Raw genomic sequence first — 16,830 nt, 5'->3', positions numbered from 1 at the left:
TTAAACGGTTCCTGTTTTCATTAATTTTATTCAACAAGGTTATATATTCATATGCTGAGTCATGCCATATGTTCAGCAGTTAAGAATTGCTGAAACTAAATGGAGGCTTACAATTTAGTTTTTCACAGACATACAGTGTGTACTGGAGTATTTACATATAGGGCCTGCCAATTGGGATTATTCTACTTTACATTTGTTGTGCCTGGCAGCTACTATATTACAGTGAACTGTTAACTGTTTCTCTTTCACACACACACTCAAAAATACTTAGGCCTAGCTCCACCCAGCTGAACTCAGAAGCACACAGGAGGAATTCCCTCCCTCCAGTCACAGTTTTTTTTTTTTGGTGGGAGGGAGGAATTTTCTGGAATGTGGCAGAAATACGAAGAGGAGTCTGCAGGTGAAAAAGGGAAGAAATTACACTGTATGGCCAAGTTAAGAAAAAAAACACCCTAAGAAAATCACTTGGACATGGATTAGCTTATTGCTTAAACATTTTGTCATTTGTTTGAAATTAAAGGGATGCAAGTCAGTATTGGACTGTAGAGGAAATTAAAACAACAAGCACATCTGACTTTTTTTGCATAACTCCAGGAGCTTGGAAACAGTAAAGTTAACTATAATGTCCAATTGCATCCAATGAACCCCAAACACTCTTCTTCTATGTAGGTCTCAAAACGGGTCAAGTCAACCAGACACCTCCCCTAGAAATCTACAGACGACAGCCCCCAAAAGTCTGTCGTAGTACGAGACTCTTTGCATGTGAGGATCTGCACGTAGCATCCAGACTCCTAGAAATCCAGCCCTTACCACCAGATGGCCAGGAGCACCCCGCATACGAACCATCAGACTCAGTGTTCATCTTCTCACCACTGACTGCATCGGGTCTCTGGCTTCAGGGGGAGACACGACGACAAGGGACAACATTTCTGCTCCAGGATGCTCTCATTAAGGTAACTGCGTACTCATACCTCAAATGAAATGGGGAAAACTTTTTTTATTTTGCACTTATATCTGTCCTAGCAACACGTACTTATGCACGGAGTTTTACTTAAAAAGTTATGTTTGCAGTAGCGACCATTTAGCATCTGATACTTCTGTTTAGCTTAAACCACCGTCCCCTGTATCCCATGAAAGTTAGCTAAAGCTAGCTCAACCTAAGCTAACCTGGTGAAACTTAGACGTGTGTGATGGTTGTCGACTGCAAGCAACGACTATGACGACACCAAACGGATCGATAAAAAAAAAAATTCAGCTATACCCAAGTCATATAGAGCGAGTATAGGACAAGCAAGTCTAAGTTTTGCATGTGAAACTAGCGTCTGTGTTTTTGGCATTCCAGTGCAATGCAGCGTGGGATACTCTTCTTCTTCTTCTTCTTCTTCGTCTTCTTCTCTACACATAATAACAACATGATATACACTGATTTCATGTAATTTAATTTCAGTGACGTTGCCTGCAAGTAAAGTAATCAGTAAGTTAAAAAGCTACGAGGTAAACTACTGATGTTCATATGGGTTAAGTCCTCTTCGCTTGAGTCGTAGCTAATGCATAACTAGTTTTTAATAAACAAACAGCACAAGGTGTCTTAACACACATGAACCCCCCTCACCACCTACAGTCAGTTTGTTAACAGGGGTTATTAACGGGTTGTGCAGGTTAAAATCAGTTCAGACTCCATGGGGGCACTGTACAGTCTTCAATGAGCTTCCCCGGCGGGGAGGGGCGAAGACGTGGCAGTCCTCTTCCATCCACATCCTGTGTTATCTGACTCCTCAGACTTCACACTCAGTAAAACTTGGGAGTCGTAAAGAAGGCATAGAAGCTACTAGAATAAACTGCAGACAGAGGGGGTCTACTATTTACATACAACTGTATTGACAGAAAGGCATCATAATTATGGATTTATTGGTTAACCCTGTTTGTGTATATATTTTTTTGTGATACATTTGAATCTTTTTTTTTTTTTTTTTGTATATAATTTAACACACATCATCTATTGAAAAATGACCTCTGACTCCAAGAGGAAAATGCTCCCTAAATTGTCAGTATTCCTGTTGCTTTTGTTACTTTTCTCTCCCACGTGAAAATGCCACAGAGTAACACTTTCAGCCCTGACCCCAGTTCTGGCAATCAAAGTAGGAATGCAGAAGTAACAAGAAAACATTAAAAAGGAAATGTAGATTTTTTTTTTTGCATAGTAGGACACTTTCATATAAACTCTTTGCCAAGAAAACAAGTATATCCTTATGAAAAGCAGAACAGAGAGCAATGAAATGTGTGTAGTAGTTATCAGAATAGTTTTCTATTATATGTTTAAACCAAATTCCTTCCAGTTGCCTGGCAGGTAATTGTTAAATGGGCCGCAAGTAATGATTACAATGTTTAATGCTTGTGTGTGTGAATGCACAGTGGAGGACCACTCTCACTGACTCTCACTTTCATGTCTAGTATGTCACATGGATCTGAGTTATAAGTGCTATACTAACAGCTTTAATCTTAGCATTGTAATTCTACATCTTTATAACAAGGGGGCACAGTAGATGTCTCCATGTCATTAAACTAATTACATACTCAGGTTTATCCAGGAAATCTTAGCAGCAGAGGCATATTTAGGGTGTGAAGGACTTAATTGCACCCTAGATTCTGGAAAACAACAGGAGTTACGTATAATTTAAACTTTTATATGCTGTTTCAACTGACAGAAACGTAACTTTACTCTGAATCATTTTGCTTTAATCTCATACACAAGGCTCTTTTAGATTCATTTTCCTTCTTCACTGCTGCCTGCTTCTGCCGTTTTGAATTTGTGCTTTTAAGGATTGCCCTGGTTGCAGTGTGAGAACCTGCCTGAGCCTGCTGTGTGCTTCCAGTGAAAGGAATTACTAATCTGCATCTCAGAAAAGTTCATGCCTTCACCTTTACTTTGCCAAGTTTTAGGTCTATGCTTGATTGTGCAGTGCCAGCTTGAAGCTGTATGTGAATGTGAATTGGTTTCCCACTGAAGTCCAAACAGACCGAAAAGCTGTTGGAATTTTGGAATCTGTCTCTCAGTTTGAGTTATATCTGTCCATCACCTTCCTCCAAGTCTATTTGCATTGTCTTTGAAAGCATTTTCACTACAATGTGCTAAACAGGCATTTGGCAAGGATCAGATTTACTTTCAGTACCATTTTTTTGTTAAAGGTCCAATATGTAAGATATCTACTGAATTAAATCATAAAATGACCTTACTATAAAATCAGACATTAAGAAAACATTGTATTTTGAAGTACTGACTTCTCTGTCAACAATGCAGCAGCCAGTATGTCCTCCTTCTAAGTTTCAATTCTGGTGCGGAATTGTTTGTTTTTACCAGAGAAGATAGGCGGTTTGAATGCACCACACACGGTTGTTGGACGCCCCTCGGTATGCCAGCCAAATGGCAAACCAACAGGTGATGCAGCGATGAAAGCGAGCAAGCGAACTGCCTCTCAATTTCTCTAAAAACCTTGATGCTGTAGAAAAGTTTTGAATTTGGACTGCATTGCCCATATTAAAAGCTAGGTGTCAGAGTTATATATTGCTCCTTTAAGTGTAGACATTTCTCGAAAATTTACCAACGAACTTAAATAACATTTTGAGAAGGTTAGAAAAATTGCCTAAAAAGGGTTTTAGTTTTTAATGCAGATCAGGCGAGATGTGTATTAATCCAGGACTTCTTAAAAGCACGATTCTCACATGAGTCTCCTGTGATTTATATTGGTATAAGTTTTTTTATATAAATACAAATTTTGATGCAAATCAATTTAGTACATTTACAAAGAATTTAGTACCTCACAAGTCCTCTTTATAGTTTCAGTGATGGTATATAAACATGTGAACATACTCTGAAGATAACGTGCATATAGAAATCCACACCTTTCTGTGTGCCTGAATATTTTCTTCCTGTCTCTGTTCTCTTATAATTTCCCTCTGTGTGCCTCAAGTCCAGAGTAGTTATGACCGTGCCAACTCCAAAACCAGACCGGACACAGTAACAATCACCACAGATTTATATTTGGATTTGTGTGGTGGCTGCAAAGCTGCACTTTTGAAAGAATTAACACAATTCTCTTGAGTTTTTCAGGTCAAGCCTTTGACTACCCTTTTTTTTTTTTTTTCCACTCTACTTTCCACAAATAATGCCCCAGTTACTCTGGACAATCCACAGATCTGACTTACAATTGCTTTCATGTCGAATTCTCATTCCAGTATGTCTGTGGATTATCCTCAGTGTAAAATGGTACAAGCAACCAGGTTTTCAAATCAGTTTAAGCAGCAAAAGAGGCAGTCAATGATATTCATCTATGAGATTTACAACAACGGGGAAACAAGACTTTGGATGAATAGTTTAGTCTGGAATGTTTGATGTGGCTAACTGGGAGGTAGCTCAAGTAATCCAGACAGTAGATGTTGAAGCATGGCAGCCTCTAATTTGAAGTTGTGGCTTTGATGTGTCTGACATGAGAACCAGTTGTTCTGTCTGGTTACAATGTTCAAATTAACTTTCTTAAGAATATATCTAATGATCTCCCTCTCTCCGCAGGATGGAGCTGCCATGTTGGTGTTTATTACTGCTGAGCTGCCTACAGTCGCTCTCAGCCCACGATGACTTCTTCACCTCCATAGGTAAAAAAAAAAAAAAAAAAAAAAAAAAAAACATCAAGCAAAAAACAGCACGCATGTTATAAATAATTGGTCCCTTTGATGACTCACTGGTCATGTTTGTAGTATAATGATCTGATTAGGTGAGTGATAACATTTGGGATTAATCACAAATATTATGTTTTCCTCAGGTCAGATGACAGATCTGTTATACACAGAGAAAGACCTTGTCATCGCTCTGAAGGACTACATCAAAGCAGAGGAGAACAAGCTTGAGCGGGTCAAACTGTGAGTCAACGGACACAGAGGGATACCTCTAGTTTAACAAAGTGTGCATACAGTCAACTGAGTTCACGGTATTATACAAAGCGCATTCAAAACGGGAAGAAGAACTATTGTTCAGGAGTATTTCACCTGCAGTGGGCACACTTTGCTGGTAGATTAATATGTGAAGAGTGTTTCTAATCTGCTCTACCACTCTGTTTCACCGTCTCTGTTCTAGGTGGGCTGATAAGTTGGAATCATTGTCAGCCACAGCCATTCAGGACCCTGAGGGCTTCTTGGGGCACCCTGTCAATGCCTTCAAACTAATGAAGAGGCTAAACACAGAGTGGGGGGATCTGGAGAGCCTTGTGCTCAGTGACACCACTGATGGTACGGATAAAGTGAACATTTATATTGTTTTATGTGTTGGGTTTGCCAGATGCTACATGATGCTACAAATGTCCTTTTTCCTTTTTGTAGGGTTATTAAATATGTCTGAAGCTTTGTAATTTCATGATAGTGATGCCTGTGGACTATATTGGGGTTTAAAACTTTTTGGGCCTCTTTTATCAACAGCGAATACATTTCCTAGATTCTATCTTGTGAATAAAATGTAGAATGAGCTTTAGTAGGAAAAAAATCCACATTTATCAAACATGTGCACACTGGTTGTTTGCACATTGGTGGGTGTTGATAAATCCCACATTTTCTTAACCAGCAGGCTCATGCATGTTCTGGGACATGCATTAGACATGCATGAGCCTCCCCGAAATAATGGCAAAGAGAGCAAAGAAAAGGAGCTTCATAGCAAACGAAAATGGAAAAAGGATGGGGTTGATAAAAATAAAAAAAAACAGTCCAAAAAAGTTAGTAACTCTCTGCAGTAAGTGAACAAAGTAAATTGGTTGTTCACTTAGTGGGGGATTCACTAACAAAAGTAAACATGCTGCACATGGGGAAAGGTGTTAAATGCTGTAAATTATGTTGGGCCAGAGGAGAAAACACAAAAGAAATCCAGAAGAAGATTGTTGATATTAATAGTGCAAAAAAAATATGCATCACGGCGGACAAGCGAGAAATAATCTGTGACTGAAGGATGACAGAATACCACACAATTTTCACCTTTGCGCACTGTGTTTTCAGCATCGGATCGAATCAAGCATTGACACTCTCCTAACAGAGCAAGCCGGTCCGGTCCGGCATGCAGAACATTTGCTCCTTCTTAGTTTTTAGTTCCATATTACTCACATTCTCCAAGCAGTCTCACTGACCATTCTTTTTCTGTTGTTAAAAATCCAATACAGAATAATTATTCCTTTTGTCTGTCCCTCTGTCTCAGGATTTATTTCCAACTTGACAATCCAGAGGCAGTACTTCCCCACAAATGAGGACCAGACTGGGGCTGCTAAAGCTCTCCTCCGGTTACAAGACACTTACAGACTGGATGCCAACACAATTTCTACAGGAGACCTACCTGGTAAAGTCCTCAAATCAGCGCATTCCACATCTACCTGTTCCAATGTGTCGAAAGTTTCCAATGTGTTTGTTTCTGTGGCATATACAAAATATATTTCTATATATCTGTACAAAATATAACTCATATCGATGTTCACCTCCTGTATCCTCTCCATACCAGGAGTGAAACACAAGAGCCATATGACAGTGGAGGACTGTTACGAGCTGGGTAAAATCGCCTACTCTGATGTGGATTACTACCACACAGAGCTGTGGATGGCCCAGGCCCTGAAGCAGCTTGACGAGGGAGAGGAGTCAACAGTGGACAAGGTGACACTGCTCGACTACCTCAGCTACTCCATCTACCAGCAGGGGGAGATAAAGAGAGCACTTGAGTTTACCAAGAAGCTGCTTGAGCTGGGTGAGTGCCTCCTTATTATGATTCTGAAAGTGTAGTGGGAGATTTGATTTTTGCAATGATAAGTGATTTTGAAACTCTGGATTCTGAAATTGATCCACATAATTTTGTATAAATGTTTTTCTTGTTTTGCTGTTTTTTTTTTCTATCCTTACATAGGCATCAGAGTGTACTTTTTTTGAATTAGATAAGACTGTAAAAATACAGAAAGACATAAGTAAGAAGGAAACGCACATCCATACCATTTATCACATTCATAAAAACTGGCAGGATTCAGTCAAAAGCTATTGCTTATTGGAGTCAACATTCAGTGCCGAAGCTCAGGAAGAGGGCGATTCTCAGCGACCCAAAGCAGTCTAGTACCCAGGTTTTTGGTCTATGGTCTGGGTGGACCTCTGGGATAAATAAAGTTTCCTAAGTCTAAGTCTTAGAAAACTGTATGAACTATTCCTACTGTTTGACCAAAACATCATCATAATTACAAGTTTTACTCCTATGTGCTGTTTTTACCTCCCACAGCCAAACCTGGTCTGATTATATTCTTAGTCGAGGTTGTTTTGGAAGTTTATGTTGCAGAATTATCGTTCAACAAAACACTCGCCTTTAGTGCTGGGTCACTCAGAGATGTGGACAACCTGTCTTCTTAGAAATGATCTATTAATAATGTATGCTCCTACTATTGTAGAATTCTTACTACCTTTGTTTATTGATAGCAGTTATTAAATGAGCCCCTGTCTAAATCTGTCCTGTTTATACATCTTGTTTCTAAGAGCTGCTTAAGGTCAGGCTGAATAAATAGCATTTAATTATATCAAGTTATTTTGATTCCAGGGGATCTGATATTCATAGGGGAGATTTCTGCAGTCATCACTATTTGCCACTTTCATTTCTGATGTCTTCAATTTTCCCCGCTTTCAGACCCAGAGCACCAGCGTGCCAACGGCAACCTGAAGTACTTTGAGTTTCAGTTGGAGAAGCAGAAAAAGGCTGAAGAGGAGTTGGCTAAAAAACAGAAGGATCCAGGGAACAAGGAAATTACAAAAAAGACAGAAAAGCCCAAAAAGAAGGTCTCCAATAAGCTGATCCCAGAGAGGAAGAAGTACGAGATGCTTTGTCGTGGTGAGGGCAACAGAATGGTAAGGATGACAAAGAGGAAAACACAATTGCTAACAAAATAAAATGAAACGACAATTTCACATCTCATTGTTTTTCTTTTTGTTTAATCAGACTCCCCGCAGGCAGAGTCGACTTTTCTGTCGTTACTATGACAACAATCACAACCCCAAGTATGTGCTGGCACCTGCCAAACAGCAAGACGAGTGGGATCGCCCCTATATCGTCCGCTACCTTGACATCCTCTCTGACGAAGAAATCGAGAGGATCAAGCAACTGGCAAAGCCACGAGTAAGTGACTCTCAGTAGTTTGAAGTGCTCCCATGGTGCCATATGTAGAATGTAATGTAAGTATCTATATCTGTAACTTTAACATTCACTGTGATGCACTGTCAAGCCTGCTCAGTATCTGGTGTGTGGTTTAGTTCATTGAGGGGGTCAAAGCTGTGAGGCTGGTTGATGTGATGCCGCTATTAATGCAAGCACGCAGACACACGCACCTTTTTATGTGTGTGCGTGTTGCTGTGTGTGGGTAAATCATGTCCCTGGCTTCACAGCTACGCAGGGCCACCATCTCCAACCCCATCACTGGAGTGCTGGAGACAGCTTCATACCGGATCAGCAAAAGGTAAGGCTTAGTCAGGAGCTGCCAAGAAGAGAGAATATAGGAGAGTTTTTCTCCTCCGTCTTCCCTGAAACACTCATCCCATTTCTCCTCTGTATCCCTGTTGGTCTGCATCACTACTTTTCTCTGCACTCGCAAAGATTAAAGGCTCCTGAGCTGAAGCACACAATTTATAAGCAATTGTAGGATTTTATTATTGTAATTAAAGTTCAGATATTATACTCCTTTTTAAAAAGAAGGAAATAAGTCTCAGAGTTCCCAAAACATGTCTGTGAAGCTTCTTGTTATAAATCCACTCTGATCCTGTATTTGATCATGCCTATGAAGCTTTCTTTATCAGCCCTGCTCAGAACAGGCTGTTTCTGTTTGTAGACAGGCTAGGGACACATATTAGTGTTGGAAAAACATGGTAAAGTGTATTTTGCTTTAAGTGACCTTTAAGCAAGTGTCATACAAATGTGAAATATCCTATTTTTTTCACTGGTGACAGAAATTAAAGAAACAGTAAAGGCTATTCTGATACTGGGATGAAAAAAAATAAATGCTTCCTAAATGTATTTTAAAGATTTTATGAATATGTTTCTGCTCAGGAGTCTGCTAAGGAAAGGTAACACAAGGAGGTAGAGGCGGAGAAAAATGTGTTACCTTTTCTACTAGTTGATGTTAACATAGTTTCTTTTGGGATTCAGGGTGTGTATCACAGGCACATATTCATTCCCTACGATTCAGTTTCAGATTTAAAAATCTATTTCATGAATTGCTGTGTGAAACACTCTCTGGACCCTGCTTCTTAACAATATAATTGACAACTAGTGACCGACTCTGCCTCTCTTTTCTCTCCCTCTTTCCTTCTTTTGCTTTCCAAATGTCCTCTTGTGTGTGTGTGTGTGTGTGTGTGTGTGTGTGTGTATGTGTGTGTGTCACATTCTGTCTTCCTTTAAATCTTCTCTTCCTCGACCTTGGTGTCCTTCTGCTGCGGAAAAACTACTGTAGTTAAGGCGAGCCACGGTGCATGACCCCCAAACTGGGAAACTTACAACGGCCCAATACAGAGTCTCCAAGAGGTAAGGGGTCACAGGTTATCAGGAGGGCCACCATGTCTTCCCCTCAGTCTCAATCCATCGCTTCAGCTTGATCTCTGCATCCTAAGTTAAACCCTGCATATGGTAAACATCATGGAAAACATGAAAATGTTTAGCTAAACCTGGAAAACTACATGGAGGAGGTTTAAATTCAGTTGAACATGAAACTCAAACAGATTTCTCCCAGAACACCAGATTGAGTTTCTACAAAGTGGTCGTTTTTCAAAGTCGCTGAATAATGTTTATTCTTTCAGCTCACCCAATGATTTGCAATTTTCATGGATATGTGCAGATGTGACATGGTGTTTTCTTTCACCCGGCCACTCCTCTGAGATATGACATCAAGAGCACCAAATCTCTATTCCTCGTCGCGGTTTTTAGGAATGAGTCTGCGCCATGTCCTTATATGAGCTTATAACAGCGGCTGCAGTTCTTTTCTGCTTCTTTAACTTCCACGAGAGATCTAGAAACTTCCAAATCCTGAGTGTGATGTCACATGCTTAAACGTACAGAAACTTGACTGCTTCATTATCAAAAACCACTATGAAGTGAAATATCTGTCTCACTTAGAAAGATACGGTGTGTGTTGTAAGTTAAACTTGAAACCTAACCTTTAAATAGTAGGCAAAGGAGGCCAACCAAAAAAACTCCCACATTTCTTTGGTTCAACTGTTCTTGGTAGTTAATGTTTGGGTGACGGTGCACATTGGTACAAGGGTGTGGTGACCCTCTGATGTTCTTGTGTGTGTACGTGATAGCCAGCTTGTATTTTGCTTGATAGAGTGAACAGAGAGATGGACAAATGGTTCTCATCAGCTGAGTTTGAACCCTTTCTGAACCAGCTGGAAGAAATGTGTTGGCTCACATTTGGTCCAGCATCCCTTCCAAATTTTAACTTATTATCAACAGAAAGTCTCAATAAAATAGCCACGAGTCATCTCACTGTCTCTCTTGTACGTGCATGACTAAGTAAAAAAGCTGAAATTCTCAGAAACAATTGAGCAAGACAGTGGAGGCGGGGAAGTATTCCCATAGGATTTAGACATAAGAAATCTCCTTAAATTTGAGGATGTGTCGAAAGCAACTCCTTCTGTCTTTGTCTTTTGTATTGTTGGTAAATCCATTCAAAAAGTGTCTTTAGTTCTGTTATGATATTATGGCTGCATTGACAGTTGTTGTTTTGTTGACATAGTATTTTGTAGCAGTGGTCAGATGTAAGGAAAAACAATTTTTCTGGCCGTTAGAGCTACAGCTGTCATGGTTTAAAAGTTCACAAGAAAGAGTTCATTTCCAATGCTCCGTCAGCTGCCTTTTTTCTTTAGAGCGCTTCTCTTCGACTGCAGTGTGGGAGTGAGTTTGAAGGGCAGGTGGTGTGAGGCCTGTTGAATCCATGGAAATATTTCGCTGTAGTCCAAAGTCAGACCCTTGTGCCAAATGTCCACGTTCCACAGTGCACACTTAGTACAACCCTGTACCCTTCAGCCGATTGGGGATTCTGAATCTCGGGCCACTTTTCTTCTCCTACATTGTACTAATACCTCTTCTTCCTTACCTTTATATTCTGTTAGCAATGCCAAACTTGACGTCTTCCTTCAGCTTTTTGTGTGTGCTTTTCTTTGCAAGTCTCAGCATGACTCTGTCGCCTGTTCCAGAAGAAGTCTTTGCTGACATCTAGTGGACAAAAGTGTGTCTCACTGGTATACTGTATAGCTTGTTGCTCATTTTTCCTCAATTGTTCTGCTCTCCTTCCTTTAATCCAGTGCTTGGCTCACTGGCTATGAAGATCCAATGATTGACAAGATCAACCAGAGAATTGAAGATCTCACAGGGCTGGAAATGGACACAGCAGAAGAGCTGCAGGTAAAGAGTTTTCTCACTGGTTTAATGTTATGGACATTTAATTGATTCTCCCTCATTCTCCTGATTGTTTGAAGAGAACACCTCACTGAATCATCATAGTGGAAGAATAATGTATGTGGATGCATGTAGAAATACATTCCAACAATCTCCTGCTTCTCAGAAAGCCTGTGTTGGTGTGTTCATTTGTTCAGCTCTGAGACTTTAATTGTGTATTTTTGTTGTCTTCAGGTTGCAAATTATGGCGTTGGAGGCCAATACGAGCCTCACTTTGACTTTGGAAGGGTAAGTTCTTATGGGATTAATACTTAAATATCTGTAAATGTACAATGTGTTCATGTATGAGAGACCATTTACACCTGATGTTACCTCTCTCCCACAGAAAGATGAACCAGATGCCTTTAAAGAGCTGGGCACTGGAAACCGCATAGCCACATGGCTCTTTTATGTGAGTTAACTCTCCCTGAATACGCATTAAAACCAATCTTTTAAACTTCATTTTTTTAAAACTGGGGCCATCTTTAGACATCCACTCAAATGCATATTTTGTGACGAGTCAAAGAGTGTTATTATTACATTTCCTAAGATTGTGGGATGATCCATCGGTGTAAGATTGATGCAGCAATAAAACGTGGCATCATTGGTTTTCATTCTTCATTAAGAATCATTAAGCCAAATCAAGTGTGGGATCAAGCTGAAAAGCTGAAACAAAACACATGAAAGTCAAAGTTAGTGTGAACTTTAACCATTTAAAGGCATCTAAATTTGAAAATAGTTATTTGATGTGACTGAAGAAATCTGTTCTGTGTTTAAACCTCACATGGCGGAGGTCTAAAAAAAAAAAAATTAACAAAACAGTAGCTCATCTGGTAAATCATGAACCATTTAAGGGCACACTCGCACACTTCACCCTTAAACACTAATTTGTTTGACTAGTGTGAGTGCTCTGATCCGTGCTCGCTTCCTTGGCCCAGGCACGGTTGGAAGAGGTGTGCTTTGGCACAGTACAGTTCATGCACAAGCACATGCACGTAATGTGAACAGCCTTCCATTATCTAGAAATCCCAGAGTGTTACAGCTGTATCTGACTAAAATAACTCAAAATAAGGCACAAAGTCAGTAAAGTTGCAGTCTTGTTCTCTGAGTTGTTCTCCGATGTGGTGACGCAGAATCAACTGCACGTCTCCTTTTAAAAAAAAAAAAATATTATTTTTTTTTTGGGGGGGGGGGGGGGGGGGGGCTTCTTTCTGCCTTTATTTTAGAGATAGGGCTTTAGATAGAGGGGAATGACATGCGGGAAAGGAGCCACAGGTCGGATTCGAACATGGGTGGTCCGCATGGAGGCCTAGAGCATCCGTACATGGGGCACGCGGGCTAACCACTAAGCTACATGCGCCCCTACTTTTCTTTTTTTTCTTTTTGAGTCGTCTGTTTTGTAAACTAAGCATGGGGAGGGGGGGACAATCATGTTTCAGCAAGGTACAGGACAACTGGGCCTAGTGTAAGTGAGCCCCCTTCTGTCTACCCTGAACCATACCTCTTTGTGTTAAACTGTCACTATCCAATAAAGACAAAGCAAGCACAAAAAATCATGTAAAAAAAGTAGCCCAAAAAATGAACAGAAAGCTGGCACTCTCAGGTAAAAGTGGGAGTTCACTTATTCTCTTTGAATGCCAGTAATGCTTGCTGCTTGCTTTGTGCTCGTCATAACGTTGTGCCAGTGAACTCTGTCACCCCATGCAGGGAGGAGTACAATTCAGTCCCTGTGGTTAATGGAGCTACTTTTAAACTGAGCCGCCAAAGAATTGGGTGAATGGAGCTCCTCATTTACTTTCATACTTGGTTTTGCACAGACACACCCTGGTATTACAAACCAAGGACTATTGGCCATTCATGATTTTGGACTTTTTTTCCCCTTCTTTTCCTGAGGTTATGTTTCTGGGCTTTTACATTTTTTTATTTAAATTTTTGGGCTTTTTGCCTTTATTGGAGGGATAGGACCGTGGATAGAGTTGAATAGAATCAGGGAGACAAAGAGTGAGGATTGACATGCGGGAAAGGAGCCACAGGTCGGATTTGAACCTGGGCCGCCTGCCTGGAGGACTACAGCCTCTGTACATGGGGCGTGCGCACTAACCACTGCACCACTGCACCACCAGTGCCCCATTCATTTGACAGGACATCTGAAGATAGATAGGAAACATGGCAACAGAGACTAGGGGATAACATGCATTGAAAAGCAGCAGGACCGGCAGTCAAACCTGCAACCAGTATGATGAAGACTGTAGCCTCTCTACATAAAAGGGGCACCTCTCTCCCAACTGAGCTAAACCGGCGCCCCAGCCTTTGTTATACCAGTCTGCAGAAATCTTTTTTCTAAAGTAACCTCTCTGTTAAAACAGCATCCGCTTTCCTGATATAAGAAGGACATTATTAAGTTCAATCACTGACCATTTGATATGACAGACAAAGACTGACCTTTCTTTGCCTCTCTGTCTGTGCTGTAGATGAGTGATGTATCAGCTGGCGGAGCCACAGTATTCCCAGATGTTGGGGCAGCAGTGTGGCCACAAAAGGTAACTGTTTGAAACATTACTGATGACTGTCAAACTGAATTGGTTTTATTGCATATAATTCTAAATGCTGTAATGAACTCCTGGTTGTTTTTGTTTTAGGCATAGAAGTAGAAACTAAAAATATTCATTAACAGCTAAATAAAATGTGTTGTTGCCTCTTGGTGCTTGTTGAGTAAGTTGGCACATTCAATACACAAACAAAACAATCCTCTAATGAGGAACATTTCTGTGGGAGCACTATGTACATAATTACTACATTTTTATATTCCTGTCATAGACAGAAAGTTTCCTCAGACAATATATACTTTTTCAGGATCTTTCTTGATGGATTAATTTACAAAGCTGATGTAGACTTTCTCAGATTTCTCATTTTTCATGGAGAGTTTGCAGCGCTGTTAACCTCTGTTGCTGTTGTGTGTGTTTGTGTGTTTCAGGGTACTGCAGTGTTCTGGTACAATTTGTTCGCCAGTGGGGAGGGAGACTACAGCACCCGGCATGCAGCGTGTCCAGTGTTGGTTGGCAACAAGTGGGGTGAGCTTCTGTTTGTCTGATTCCTTATAAAAACATCCTGAGTAGAAGTGCAGAATATTTACTGGGGAAGGATGTTGATTTTAAAGAAATTGAATAAATAATAAGATAAGATAAGACATACTTTATTCATCCCAGCAGGGAAATTTAGGTGTTCCAGCAGCCAGCATACATACAAACACACAACACAACACATATATACATACATATGCCACCCATACAAAAAAATGGGGCGCATGTTGGCCTAATGATTAGGTTCTGCATCTCATGTACAGAGGCTATAGTCCTCAAGCAGCCCTGGTTCCCCGATTTTATACTACATTCTCTAGCCCAAAAATCAATCTAAAAAAAATGTAATAACCCAGAGTAGTTAAAAAGATTCTAACAAGAAAAGTAAACATCTGAACTGAATAATACACAATTAAAGGTCTATTTTACAATTGTTTTACCCTTAATTACATCTGTTCTGTTTTTAGTATCAAACAAATGGATCCATGAACGAGGCCAGGAATGGCGGCGACCTTGTGGCATAAATGAAACTGACTGATGGGAAATAGGAAGCCTGTTCATCAACTTCCCCGCTCCCCTCTCACCTTCCTTGTGAACCACCCAGGACCACAGAGCACTGCTGCACACAGATGATGGATACAGACACACGGGGTTCAAATGGCTCTCTCCCACTCCACAAAGTGGTGCTGTGTTTCCCTTCGGCTGTTACACTCAAAGACCACATATCGTTATGGTTGATGATAAGCCCCTGGACAGTATTAGCATTGCTGTGACATATAAGGTGTTTTTTTTTTTTTAGTTTGTTGGATGGTTTCGAGATACACTCAGTGTGTCCCATGTAAAGTCATGTGTCCTTTTTGCACTCTGTATGAACTCCAGCTCTGTGGTGACGTTATCCCTCAGTATTGTCTGTAGGGACCAGCCTCCTCCCTGTCTGTTTACCTTAAAGGTACAGTTTCCATTTTTAAGGGGCCTCTTCATTACTACAACAGAGCACATTGGCTTGTTGAATTTGAGAACGTGTAAGGATTTTGTTTCTTCACATTTCAGATCGTAGCTTATTAATAATATTCACCAACTTCAAAACAAATTCAACTGTCCTATTTTCTAAAGGGCCTTTTTTTCTTATATCTTTACACAAGGTTTAGGTCCGTTTTTTTTTTTTTTTTTTCTTTCTGTCTTTTCATGAGGTATTCTTCTGTTTTAAAAAGTAACTTAAATTCAAAAACAAAAGTGGTGCTCTGTGGAAAGAATGAAAAGGCTCACAGCACATGAATTGGCACGTCTCCCAAAAAGAAATGAAGCATTCTCCCACAGTCCAGGAAAGTGTCTGTCACTTTTAGACCTGTAAATTACTGATGCATTGCTAAGTCTTCCTGTGACTAGCACATATTCATAAATCACTTTCCTTATTTCTCAGCCCTGATGCCAGAGTGTTATTTAAACTTAAAACGTTTTGCAATGACATTTTGCAAAACATTTTTATCCTTTAATCAAGCAAAGTACACAAATGCATGGGCACACATACACCTTGACACAGACACCAGCACATAAATCAAATCTGTTTTGCATAGAACTTTTATGTTTTCTTTCACAGTTTATATCCGTTCATCTTGATTGTCCAAGTCTTTTTAGAGACTTAAAATGAAGACACTAAATATTTTAAGCAAGAAGAGCAACTAAGGAAAAAACAGTACATGGACATTAAGTATTTGAGGGGTGATGGGACACACATCACATTGTACCCTTTTTTAGAAGAAAAAGATTGAGGTGGGATATGTGGGGTGGCTAGTGTTTTTCAGTCAAAGAATATATGGGTTTTCCAAGGAAGACATGTTTTATTTATATGTCCCAAGCAAACTGTGTTGTTTTATGAATGAAAGTCTGAAATTGTGTTTTGTTTTTTTACAATAAAGGCTTTTTTATTGATCAATGAAGTGTGCTGCTGCAGTTCGTGCGCGCCTGTTCGTGTGTGCGTGCGTGCGTGTGTGGTTACAGCTGCAAGGCGACAGCTTTATCACAGTACATGTATGCAGCCCTTCCAGGTCACACTTGTTACTATGCTGTGGTATGAAGACAGGCAGGAATGGATACAGGATAGGAACAAAGTCAGAAATCCAAATCATTTGAAGGGTATACCACCGGCAGGATGCATGAAAAGATCTGTCAAAGTGAATGTCAACCCCTGCCTCAGTACAAAAAAACATCCAAATAGGCCACTATCATAAACTAGAAATATTGTTTAATGTTTATAGGTGCTTAAATCAATGAGCCCAT

General features: G+C 40.2%; 1 protein-coding gene across 2 annotated transcripts; it reads left to right on the top strand.

Moving 5' to 3' along the window:
• The first annotated feature begins 730 nt into the window (after positions 1–730).
• Positions 731–16,480, top strand: p4ha1b (prolyl 4-hydroxylase, alpha polypeptide I b). Of its 2 annotated transcripts, none has more exons than XM_061040020.1 (15): positions 731–953; positions 4,568–4,650; positions 4,818–4,914; positions 5,129–5,280; positions 6,230–6,367; positions 6,527–6,766; positions 7,682–7,899; positions 7,991–8,167; positions 9,495–9,565; positions 11,344–11,443; positions 11,672–11,725; positions 11,823–11,888; positions 13,948–14,016; positions 14,451–14,547; positions 15,021–16,480. In XM_061040020.1, the coding sequence occupies exons 1-15, from the start codon at positions 940–942 to the stop codon at positions 15,089–15,091; spliced, it is 1,647 nt and encodes a 548-aa protein (XP_060896003.1). In that variant the 5' UTR covers positions 731–939; the 3' UTR covers positions 15,092–16,480. The 2 variants fall into 2 exon arrangements, with proteins under 2 accessions (XP_060896003.1, XP_060896002.1); XM_061040019.1 differs by lacking the exon at positions 9,495–9,565 and adding an exon at positions 8,434–8,504 and having other exon boundaries at positions 732–953.
• Positions 16,481–16,830: the final 350 nt, after the last annotated feature.

Source organism: Labrus mixtus, chromosome 6 (genome assembly GCF_963584025.1).
Source record: "Labrus mixtus chromosome 6, fLabMix1.1, whole genome shotgun sequence".
Classification (NCBI taxonomy): Eukaryota; Metazoa; Chordata; class Actinopteri; order Labriformes; family Labridae; genus Labrus; species Labrus mixtus.
This window is presented reverse-complemented; position numbering and strand designations above follow the sequence as displayed.